Here is a 12,048-nt window from a genome sequence, read left to right as displayed (position 1 = left end):
CAGCCACCCACACGGGCACTACAGATCTGAACCCAGATCAGGCTCCTGTGACCTGCAGCAGGCGTCACCCAGAAGGATGCCGGGCTGCATCCTCTCGCTGTGGAAGTAGACGCTCCTCCTTCCGACGGGGCGGGGCCTCCCATAGGGGTTGGGCCGGCAGAGGATCCCGGCAGGGGGCAGCACGGAGCCGCTGCCCGGCGTAGGGCGGGGCGCGATAAGGACACTCCCCGTCCTCCTTCCCCGCCCCGCCGCGGGACGTCCGGCCGCCGCGCCCCGCCATTGGCCGCAGACGGGCGGAAGGTGCCGCCGTTGCCGCAGTGACGGGAGCGGAGAGGGAGGCGGGGGAGGGAGGAGGGTGAAGATGGCGGCGCCTCTGCGCCGCTCCCAGCACCACCACCATCATCACGGGCTCCCGCCGCCCCCCGGGCCGGCCTCGCCGCCCGCCGCCGCCTCTCCGCCGCGCAGCCCCAGCCTCACGCCGGCCGAGCTCGGCCCGGCCGCGCAGCGCCACAGCCTGGCCGGGCCCGAGGGCGAGGCTCCCCCCGACGCCGAGCGGCCTCCGGCCCCAGAGTGCTCGGAGGGCGCCGCGTCGGGCCCGCCGCAGGGCTCGGGCAGCAGCTCCGGCAGCTCTGCCTCTTCCTCCTCCTCCTCCTCCTCGTCCACGTCATCGTCGGTAGCGTCGAGCCCGGCAGCGGAGAGCCCCGAGGCGGCGGGCCCGAGCGGGGCCTTCCGCGAGCTGCTGGAGGCTTGTCGTAATGGAGACGTGACGCGCGTCAAGCGACTGGTGGACGCTGGCAACGTCAACGCCAAGGATATGGCTGGCCGCAAGTCCACGCCGCTCCACTTCGCCGCCGGTGAGTGCGGGGAGAGGGGCGGGGGCAGCTCCATATGGAGCTCGAGGGCCGGGGCTCGGAAGGTGCGGGGGGATGTGAGCTATCCGAGCTCCGTATTTCTCATGCCAAGGCAGCGCGTAGCTTCTGTATGTGACTGAAAGGCACTGACAGGTTTCTTTGTGTTCCTCACGTGGCCTTCAAACTTTACTTTGTTTGGTTTGGAAGTGAGAAGGGAATTCAGGATGGAGTTCTCAGGGAGTGAGGGATTTCTTTTCTGGTAGCTCTTAAAAGCTAAAGACACCCGTAACAAGCCTTGCAACTTGTAACTTCTTTTTTCTAGTTGGTGTTTCCACTCCTCACTCAAACCAGACTGAGTGCTCAGTGATGAAGTGGAACAATTGAACTTGGTTAGGTAGTCGCACACGTGCTCAGGAGATGCTGTGCATCAATGCAGGGAAGAGATTGCACATGAAAAATTATATTGTGAAACAAGCTGACAGTGAGATTCAACAGGTGACCTTAAGAAGTAACCAGTGCTCTGTCCTTGGAGGTGCTGAAGGCCAGGCTGCATGAAGCCCTGGGCAGCCTCCATCTGGTGGGGTAGAACCAGCCTACAACAGGGGTTGGGACTGGGTGGGCTTTAAGATCCCTTCCAACCCAAGCTGTTCTGTAATGATTCTATGATTGCCTCTTAGCAAGCACAACTGTCATAAGTGAGCGTAGTTTATAATGAGAACAAATGTTACAGGGACTAGCCTTCATGGGAGGGGGGCGCGGGGTGAATTAATTCTATGATAGAAATAAAATGGGAGATACTAGGTCTGTGGTTGGACGGAGCTTTCTGATATGTGCCATAGTGTTGATATCTTGTCTGATATCTTTAAGCAGTGCTCTATTATGCACAAATAAAGTAATTAACAGGACTGATGAGTGGTCAGTATTTATGTGGTGCACTTGTGCATGTGAAGTGCTTGATGTTTTCAAGACGAATCTTGAGACTGCACTGCTTATTTTGGATTCAGGCTTGTAATAACACCTTGGTATGTCCCTTTAAACTTCAGGATCTCAGGTTGTAACTTCAGGGCTAGTGTAGAGTGTGGTGCTAAAGTTGCAGTGGTGGTTTCTACTTTGATTAGAAAGAAAGCAGACAAAACTTTAGATAAGGCTTTGAAAGGTGATGGTATCCATGGGGTGTTACTGTAACAGTAATGAAAGATACTTCCTTACAACATGAGGAAAACAGTGAGTCAGGTTCTTATATCTGGCGGACATCTGTTGTCTCCGTCTCCGGATTTGGAGATCGTCCTTAGCTGTGGTACATGTTTCCCATCAAATAAATGAGTATATCTGATTCAAAAGGATTTGGCATGTAGAAAGCGTTAGGGAGGCTTCTTAGTATTGATATCTTGAAGTCTTTTGTTTTGGAAAAGTCTGCATGGATGTTGTTAAATGCAGAGTGTCTCGGGCAGTGCATATTTGCTCATGATGCAGCGTTGATTGGATTTCCCATGGCCTTATAAGCACAGGAGTCTGCTGTGTATATTAAGCTACGTTGTGAATAATAGCTGTTGTTTTAGGAGACGTATCTAAATAGAAATTACGTGGCATTTATAAGGGAATAGGAGTTAAACCGTGCTGTATCCGTCTTCCAAAGCTCTTGAAGCTAAACTCTTAAGGCAAAAATAGAATTTCACTTCTGTTTCTGTGGGTTGTGGCAGAAGAATTATTTTAGTAGCTGGTAAATCTTCATTTTTCCTGTTTGTTGCTGTTGTTGTTTGTGTCTTTTTAGAGCAGCTGGATTCTTCTTTGTTGTTGTTTATTATCTTTTCCTGGGAACTTAGCTAAGGGGAAGTCTTGTTTTCTCAGACTCCCTTTTTGGCAACAATTTGAGGCAGCTGAGTTGTTTTTACTGTTAGAGGACAGGGCTGCTTTAGTTCTAGTTTAATGCTGTTTCTCAAGGTTTCCTTAAACTTTCAGAGGGTTCTTTTTTCTGAATCACTCCTATCATCTTTCTCATGGCAGGAGGAAGGTAAAAGGGGGGGGTGGCTTTGGGAACATTTAGGGTTCTTAGCACATGCATAGACTTAGGAAAAAGTGAGAACTTCAATTTCTGTAGCCACTTACTTTAAAAGACTTACTGTCTTGAAATTGTGAGCCTCTTTCAAGAGGTGAGCTTAGAGATGAATGAAAAACAAATACTAAAGACTTGCAAATAATTGACTTAAAAATAGAAAAAAGAGGTGAAGTGGAAGTGTAAATGTATTTGTATGTTTCTTTTATTCATTTACTTTCCAATGCAAACTACCAAAAAAAAAAAACAAAAAAACCCAAAAACAACTTAAAAGAAGCAACTGTACTAAGCCATAACAAAGGTTTGTTTGGCTTAAGGCTCTATCTGTACTGTTGGCTAAAAGCAGATGTCAAGGGAAGAGTTACATGCTTGCCCTGTTAATACCTGTTATTGTCTAAGTTGGGTGCGTATTTACACTCAGCTGCAAAGTTGCAGAGTTTAAGACTGTCTTTGTTCAGTGCATCAGAGGAGGGAGGAGAGAGTGGATAAGGGTGGAGAAAGGGAAAGAGAGATGATGAGAGCAGCGTGTTCAATTTGCAAGTTAGGAAACTTTGTGCTGTGTTTCTGATTGTCTTTATGATGATATGTGCTGTCTTTAGAACTGAAGTATATTGTGCATACTGACGCTCATCCAGAAAAATGAGTTTCACTTGTGTGGGAGCTGACATTACAGTTATGTAGTTGCAGAAGCAGAAGGCAAGGATTCCCATAAACCATCATCTGGCTGTTTGGGACTTCCTTTCTCAGTATCTAGTGGCTTCTTAGGTAAAACTCAGCCGTTACCATCTATTTCTCCATCAGTGGTCTGTTTCTCAGTTTGACAAAGGCCTTATCTTGTGAAGCAGTAAAACAGCGGATTCAGCCAGCTTTAGGAGTGGTTTTGAGATAGCAGAATTCAAGGCAAATCCAAGGGTTGGCAAGAATAGTCAGAAGCCTTCTTGGTATTGGACTTGCTTCTTCCCACATGGAAAAAGTATTAGCCTTACAAAAGAAAATGCATGCATTTGTTGCTGACAACTTGATTTGTGTGTTTAGGTCTTGTTCTTGGTTTGTCATCAGGAATTGCAGTGCTCTCAACAGTGACTGGGTGGATGAACCTGATGGAAAGAAGCTGAGTCCTTGCTAGCTTCCACATACAGCCAGTCATAAGCTTGTCCAGATTATTCCTTGATCACTTGATAAGGAATGACATCAGTGATATTCCTTGTTTTCTTTCAGTTTTGGTCTGTAGTAATGGTAGGAATAGCTTGTGTGAGGAAAGAAGTTTTCAATAAGCATGCTGACTGCTAGTAATAAGTGATGGAAGTCCAGTCTTTTTGTGAAGTCTAACAGATGTCACAGTTCTTTGGAAGATTTCTGGAGTGAACAATTAGTGCTGAAGGATTTTTTTTTGTCAGCTGGCAAGCTGTTAATTGTAAGAGCACAATCTGCTTTGACTTGTGGAAGTCAGCTAAGGAATGGAGAAGGCAGATGTAATACAATTAACTGCTGGGTGTTGCTTGCAAGAGAGAGACAGAAAATGGCAAGAAGCAGTCAGTGATCTGTTATACACCTGCACTCTATGCAGAGATACCTGGACTGATCACTCCACCTGTGGGACAAGGTAAAAGAGGCAACCTTAATTTCCTCTGGAAAGCCTTGCTTTTGGATGTCTTCCTAGAATCCTTAGGGTTGGAAGGGACCCTTAAAGGTTATCTAGTCCAACTCCCCTGCAATAAACTTACATATTCATAAACTACTCTTACGGATTTTGTTGCAGTTGTTGGGGATATCTGTGCCACAGAAGAGATGTCTCTGCCCTTACTCAAACAGGTGTTTGTAAAGCTGAGTCACTGATTAATTCTGTCTTGTGCAATTTAAAGTGGGGCTAATGACGATTAGCAGCTGGGTTCATGCAGGTGGTGCTGATCAGTAAAGATTGTGTTGTTGATTAAGAAATCTCCTGGCAGCCTTAAAGGCTCAGGGTCTGTGGAACCAGGACTCTTGCTTGTAAAAGGAAGAGCTCATCAATCATTAGGTGATTGGAACTTTCCTTTATGCTTTTGTTGTATTTGTATTATGTGAAATGTTTGCTTATTGATTTCTAGGAAGTTTCTCTTTGACTTGTAACTTGTTGTGAGGCCATTCTAAAGATCACTAGTGGAAATTCATTGAAGGGATTTACAAGAGAATACAAATACAAAGCCTCACATGTCCAGCAGTACTGAACCAGGTACCCTTTTCCACAGCTCGAAGGCTCTTCAACTTGCTTAGTTAAATCTGTTTAAATCTGTTCTCCACAGTGAACTGGTAGAAGTGCTGCTGGGTTCCAGAAGAGCTGTACCTTGGAGAAAAATCTGGCCCCAGGATGTGCAGTACTGAAGCAAAGTTGTAATGCCATAGCTGGAACTTCTTTCTCCACCCTTTGATTATAGTTTAAAATAATTCTCAAAAGGCAGCGTGTCTCTAAGATGTGTGCTTTTCTACTTCAAGGGCTTGTGTTCTAATATGAGCTATGTTTAGTTCTCTAAAAAGTGGAATTGTTTAATGAGAGCTGCTTTCCTGCTTTGCTTAATGTCACAGTGAGACCTGCAGGTATGCATAACCTGTTGTCATGCTTTCTTACACTTGAAATCCTTTTGGAATCTGTGTTCTTAAGAGCAAGCAGGTGAAAGGAGGAAAATGCCAGGTGAAAGTGGAAATTTTCCTTGTGTTGAATTAAACTGTGTACATAACAGCAGCTTTGCAAAGGACAGAACTAGTATTTGGAGGAGTTGATGCTGTGCTGTGATTGAGCGACATTAATTGGGCAGCAGGTGAAACAGTACACTTGCACTTAGCAGTTCAGGCTGCCTATTTGATGTGTTGTGCTCACCAGGAAAGGCACTGTTCTACTTCTAGCAGGAAATACATGTGTTTAGTTATTTCTTTCTTACCAAGTGTTTTGAAAATGAGTTCTGATGATGGACAGGAAATGAGTCCTTAGTACTTTAGAAGCTGGTAGGTGAATTTCATCAGAGCAGGCTTGTACGCATGGGCCTCCGGAAGAGATTCTCCTCTACAGTCAGCCTTTATTATTGAATGTTTTCTGCACAAACACTTGTTGGATTTCTTTGATGGTTTCTAATTTAAGGCACTTCTTTGTGAGCTCTTTTGCTTTGTACCTGGAACTTTCACTGGTGACACACAGAAGATTTTTAAATTTATCTTCAGTGAAATCACATTGGTTTCTTCAGTTTAAACTGAGTTGTGTCAAAGATGTTATCATCTGTCAAAAAACGATATAAGTATCTGTCTTTTTTTGTTGTCTTAATTGTAACTTCTGTGTCAGATTTGTTTTGTAATCACTTTTAAAGCTTGTCTGCTAGTTTTGCTGTGGGACCAGACACCCTTTATTTGCCACTTTACCTATTTAAGCTGCAGTGAAAACTTGCATTTGATGTTTCTTAATTGTCTTTTAGATTTGGCCTTTTGTCTTAACCATAGTCCTGGTTAACTACTAGAAAACTTCTCCAAGAAAGTGTATTGAAGGGCTGCAGTGTGGAGACAGTACAAATCCCTGCAGAGTAGCCAGTCTGCAGCTTGGCTGAAGGCCCAGTGTCATGTCATAGCATTAACCATTAGTGATTAAGCCAGTGAGGATGCAAGCAGCTGTGTCTGGTCCAGACATCTTGCCATATGGACTGTGGCAGGGGTAAAGCATGTTAATTCTGCGTTGGAAGTCTGCACAGTTGTATCTGGTGTCGTGCTGTGGCTAAAAAGGGGCTGAACACATTGAAATGGAGCTCCTGGCCAGGGGTTACTTCTCTGAGGTAAGGAAAACATCTGAGAAGTCCTCATACGTGAAGTACTGCCTGTCACAGAGGGTGCTGGCTGCTGGAAATCATTTGTCACCACTTTAGCAGCATGACACTGCAGCTGAGTTGTATGTTCGTCTCGGAGAGCTGACAGCTTCTTCCTTGCATCCTTTAAGTGTTATGTATTAATTTCTCTTCTGGAAAAATAATAATGTCTTCTGTATTTAGTCTCTGGCCTGTGCATGGAGTTAATAATGTAATTGGTATTTGTGCCCTGGAGTAAGAGTGAACAGCTTGTTTTAAATATTGTCATTTTTCTTTTTGCAAAGCATTTTAACAGCAGTGTGTTCTCTTACAGGGTTTGGAAGGAAAGATGTTGTAGAGCACTTGCTACAGACAGGAGCCAACGTTCATGCTCGTGATGACGGAGGGCTGATACCCCTTCACAACGCCTGCTCCTTTGGTCATGCTGAAGTGGTTAGCCTGTTACTGTGCCAAGGTGCAGACCCTAATGCTAGAGACAATTGGAACTACACTCCTTTGCACGAGGCTGCTATCAAGGGGAAGATAGATGTGTGTATTGGTAAGTCTCTGTCACTTATTGTAACTTCACCAGATGTGTATTTTGTGCGCTTACAATTTAAACCATTGTGTAGGTATAGTGACAGTCATTCAGGACTAACTTTTTCATGTTGTGCAGTTCAACCTTTGCTGAACTTGCATCTGGAAAATGAATATAGAGCAGGTTCGTCAAATCTCCTGCTAAATTAGGGCCTTCAAAACCTGAATGTGGAAGTCTCCCTGCACTCTGCTAAATGTCTTTGCTTTTAAGGCTGCTCAGAATGTTGGGTTAGTGCTTAGAAAGATGGTTAACCTTTTATTCTGTACAATATGGAGTAATGTTTGTCCTTTGCAGCTTTCAAATACAAGTTGCAGGACACCACCGCTTACAGTGGTTATATATCTTCAGTGTGTGCTGTAGCCTGGAGCAAAAGCAATTTCAAATAAAATTGAACACTTCAATCATTTTAAATGCACCCAGACCGTATAAGGGGCTTTTCAGCAAGATGTCGTTAACTTTTATGGTGTTTTTTCCCCTCAAAGTATTTAGTGTTACTTCCTTTTTTCATAAAATGTCTTAAGTTGGAAAGGAGCTTAAGACCCATACAGTTCTGACCCCCTGCTTTGGATTAGGCTTCCCAGGGCCCCGTTCATCCTGGCCTTGAATGCCACCAAGGAAGGGGTATCACAGTGTCTCTTGGACAGCTAGTGTCTGACCATCCTCAGAATCTGTTTCTTTTTTGCATTGAGTTTGTTTACATTTTATACTTAGTGGGTCAACTAGTTGGCATGATCCTGTTTCTCCTTAATGGCTTTATATATATATATTTATATTAAGGTCTTCAGCCTTTATCTCAAAAGACCCTGTGAAGGAACAGAGTATGTACAAAGATAATGAACAATGATTGCTTAGGGCATGAATACTAGGACTGAATACTTGAATAGCTTCGTGGAATATGTTGTACAGTAATACTATTTACGCCTGAAATGTAGACTGTTAGAATTGATATAAAGGAGGAAATTGGCCTGCTGAAATCACATTCTTAATGTTTCTTTTTAAAACAAGTGAGGTCTGCTTTTTAAAAAGCCTTTAATTGAAGAATATTCTCTGGAAATCCCAGTGTAATGTGGGATTTATTGCTGAACTTAAGTATCTGCCTGAAAAGCAGTAGACTCCATAGGAATTAATTATCTAACCATATCTTTGTCTATCTCTAGGCACCTTCCAAGTGATGCAGTGGGATAATTTGTGCAATTTATTTTCTCACCTTTACTCTTTCTGTGTCACCTTATTCTACATCTGTTCTTTATCATTCCCTAGCATAGAATACTGTTCTCTTGGCCACTTTTACAGGTCAAAAAGGGATAAAGTGATAACTGAACAGAGTGCAAAGCTGTGGCACGTTCACGAATAGCAACAGGGAAAACTCAATGTTCTGAAGTGGTTGGAAGACCAACAGAGGCTAGATGATGATTGCAGTAGGATTGTAGAATTTGCTTTTGACTAGCACTAGCCTTGCAAGAGTATGTATGTGTTTGCACTGAAAGTACTATTAAACTCAGCTTTACAAGCTGAAGTTAAACTGTTGCCTGTGAGCTCTGCCACTTGGAAGCTTGTGTAGTAATGGGAAATGTCATAAACTGGTTAAAACTTGAAGTATGTACAGGCTTCTCTGGAATCTAAACTGGAAGAGAGCAAATGACAGTGATATGTGGTTTCTTGTGCTTCTGGTGTTGATTTAATATTAGACTCATAGAATCATTGAGGTTGGAAAAGACTCTTAAGATCATGAAGTCTAACCATAGTACCGTAACTCTAACAACCCTCTGGTAAATCATATCCCTGAGCACCACATCCAAACGGCTCTTAAACACATCCAGGGACGGTGACTCAAGCACCTCCCTGAGGAGCCTATTCCAGTACTTGACTATCCTTTCTGTAAAGAAGTGTTTCCTAACTCTTAACTTATCTGTGGGTTTTAGACTTCCCCAGTTGGTTTTCTCCATTTTCCTAAAATTCAGCAATCAAGAGAAGGAGTCTCTTCCTCATTATTCTGCTGGGTACAAGACAATCTATGGAGGACAATAAACCACTTTACTTATTTTGTGATACTTCTTTACAAATAATGTTTACAAATAATTGAAGTCTGGTTACTTGCATCAAAGAGTACAGTACAGTAATGTCCAAAACTTATTTTGTATCTGTATGAAGTAAGGTCTTCTAATATTAACTTTTAGCAAACAGAGGGAAGGAAGGTGGAAGAAAGAAGCAACTTCATATTACAGGGATTGTTTAATGGAGCTGATGCTGCTCTTGCAGGCACTAACTGCTTGATTTCAGGTGTCTGCTACCAGCTTTCTAAATACTGTGCAGAAATACTTAGTTTTATGGGATTATACTTCAGATTACTGTAGCACTCTCTGCTTTTAACTTCTCAGTGGAGCCACGCAGTCTTAATGCAGTTCGTATGTGGTTTGAAAACAGTCTCTAGGTAAATGTGTAGCTGTTAAGCTGTAGAAGTGGCCTGGTCCAGCAGAGCTCCTGGATCTCTTCCAAATCTAATGGAAAGCATGGATTAAAGTATGGCTATAGAATATAAAGGGTTTTGCTTGTAAAATGTGTGGGTAGTTAAATACTTGTCATGTAATAAACAATGGCAGCTGCCTTGCTTTATGCTGGGGAAAAAGCAAATCTTTAAAGCAAGTTCAGAAAATGCATTTTGTGTGATTGAAACCTACTGAAAATACTGAGTGATTGCCTCATGTTCTGTTATTTGCTTTAGTCTTTCATGCAGTTAATACTCATGCTGACTGTAGATTCCTGTGCTGCAGTAAATCCTTATTTTTCCACACTTAAACAAACATACCGTGTTTCTTACATAATGCTGTTCCTTTACGGGAAAGACTGAGGTGTCTGATGTGAATCCTGCTGTTTGTGCTGCTGTGTATCCTTTATGGTTTGGTATGATACAGTGTCTAAGCAGGCAGAGCAATTCCTTGATTAGGCAGCATGCCCTTGTCTTCACTGTGATCACTGAGTACTGAACTTCCATCCTCATTATTTAAGATGAGGCAAGTCAGTTGTATTACTGATGTCCTTAAAGTGATCACTCACTGACCCTACAGTAATTACTGTATTTCTTTTGCTGCTGCAAATAGCAAAGCTTAAAAGCTAGAATTTCAAACGATGAGAGAGGAAGCCAAGAGGAAGTGGCTGCAAAAATGTATTTTCTTGGTTGGAGTGATGTAAGGATGGTGCAGCCTAAAAGAGGAATTCACTCAGACTGACCTAAATGGATGATTCCTTGCTGTGATATCTACAGTGGCTGTGATGTTTAGGTGATAGGCTGAGGGATTTTGACAGTATAGAATATTTTGGTGTCTAAGTATCATCCCCAAGTGAAATACTGTTGAAAACTTGGGTGATATCTGTAAAGACATTGCATATTCTTGCCCTGTTCTTAACATACTTTTTACTAGGTATCCTGTTCTAGCTGTTGCTAGAGATGGTACTCCTGCTTTAAAATTGACCTTTTGGTTCACACAGCGCAGTCTATTCAGTTAATTCACATGAAGTTCTTTGTTGTTCAGTGTGCTTGGTACAAGTTGTAAGCTCAAGATACTTCCAGCACAAAACTAATTCTTTTGAAGAAGGTTGAGATAGAGGGTTGTGGTTATTCATGAAGCTGTTCTGGAAGGTTTCTTACATTATGCTTATCTTCCAGTTCAGTGCTTGGTAGACTCTGAGTGTCAGGTCCTATTGGCATCACCCTTGGTTGGGGACTGTGGAAAAGGAAATACTCTTGAAGTAAGGTAGCTTATTTTTTTTTTCCTCATGGACTTCACCTCAATGAAAGGTGGGTTTTGAGCTACTGCTAGGATTTGTATCTCTTAAATGTTAAAAAGAACTTGATTTTATTTGTGTACGTACCCTTTTTGTTTCACATGACAGTAGTCCTACAGGAGGATCTCTTAACTCTCCTCTATGCTTTTTCCTCTTGCGATGCTACTTGTTGGCCTGATTTGCCTTGGTGCTCTTGCTTTTCAAGGACACTGAAAGCAGGGTTCCCAATCTGTCAAGTAGGATATCGGGATTACAGCTGACATTTATTTGACTCAAACTTGAAGCAGGAAGGTGAATTTCTTCAGAGAAGTGAAATTGGGACCGACCAGTGAGGGCTTGTCCTTAAAGTGGCTTTCAGCTTGGGGTATTTGTGGGAATACGAGAAGGACTGTACAGGGCAGCAGCTGTGGAGCAAGATAAAACGGCATGAGAACCAAGGACACCTCTAGAAGAAGAAAGAACAGCTCGTGGCTCTGGTTGGATAAGAGCCCACATGAATGGTTGCAGAATGTTGGTGCAATGTTCCGTTGGCGTGTAGGGGTGAATGAGAAAGCCAGAAAAAGAAAACTTGTGAAGGTACAGAAGTGATGTGAGAAACTGTGATAAACTTTTGTTATTCAAATGAATTAAAAAATCAGAAACTAGAACAACAGTGAAGCTAAGATTGGTGTCACTGTTTAGAAGGCTGCATTCTGCTTAATTTGGTTAGCTGAGATGGGAAATTTTAACTTGCAAAATGTTCAACCCAAAAAAGGAAATGTGAATATTTACTTCGTTAAGTCCAGGCAGGATCAAGGCTTTGAATTGCTGTTCACGTGGGCTGAGCAATCTACCAGCTCTGGCTCATTCTCTGAGGGCAGAAGGATATTATCAGCCTGCTGTGCTGCCTACAGCCCTTAGAACTTTCTGCTTGTTCGCTCTCTCTATGCATATTTAATCACTTGTAGGTAAAACTCGCATTCC

General features: G+C 43.0%; 1 protein-coding gene across 2 annotated transcripts in view; it reads left to right on the top strand.

Moving 5' to 3' along the window:
* Nucleotides 1-323: 323 nt before the first annotated feature.
* The window catches only part of TNKS (tankyrase), a 95,922-nt gene continuing 84,197 nt past the window's right edge, over nt 324-12,048 (top strand). The window contains exons 1-2 of one of the 2 annotated variants that reach the window (XM_032444430.1): nt 324-854; nt 7,039-7,263. In XM_032444430.1, the coding sequence (XP_032300321.1) occupies nt 362-854; nt 7,039-7,263 (718 nt within the window). In that variant the 5' untranslated portion in view covers nt 324-361. The remainder of the gene's footprint in view (nt 855-7,038; nt 7,264-12,048) is intronic. The other variant, XM_015861652.2, reaches the window with a different exon arrangement.

This window comes from Coturnix japonica, chromosome 4 (genome assembly GCF_001577835.2).
Source record: "Coturnix japonica isolate 7356 chromosome 4, Coturnix japonica 2.1, whole genome shotgun sequence".
Lineage (NCBI taxonomy): Eukaryota > Metazoa > Chordata > Aves > Galliformes > Phasianidae > Coturnix > Coturnix japonica.
The sequence above is the reverse complement of the archived record's forward strand: the minus strand, read 5'-3'. Positions and strand labels throughout refer to the sequence as shown.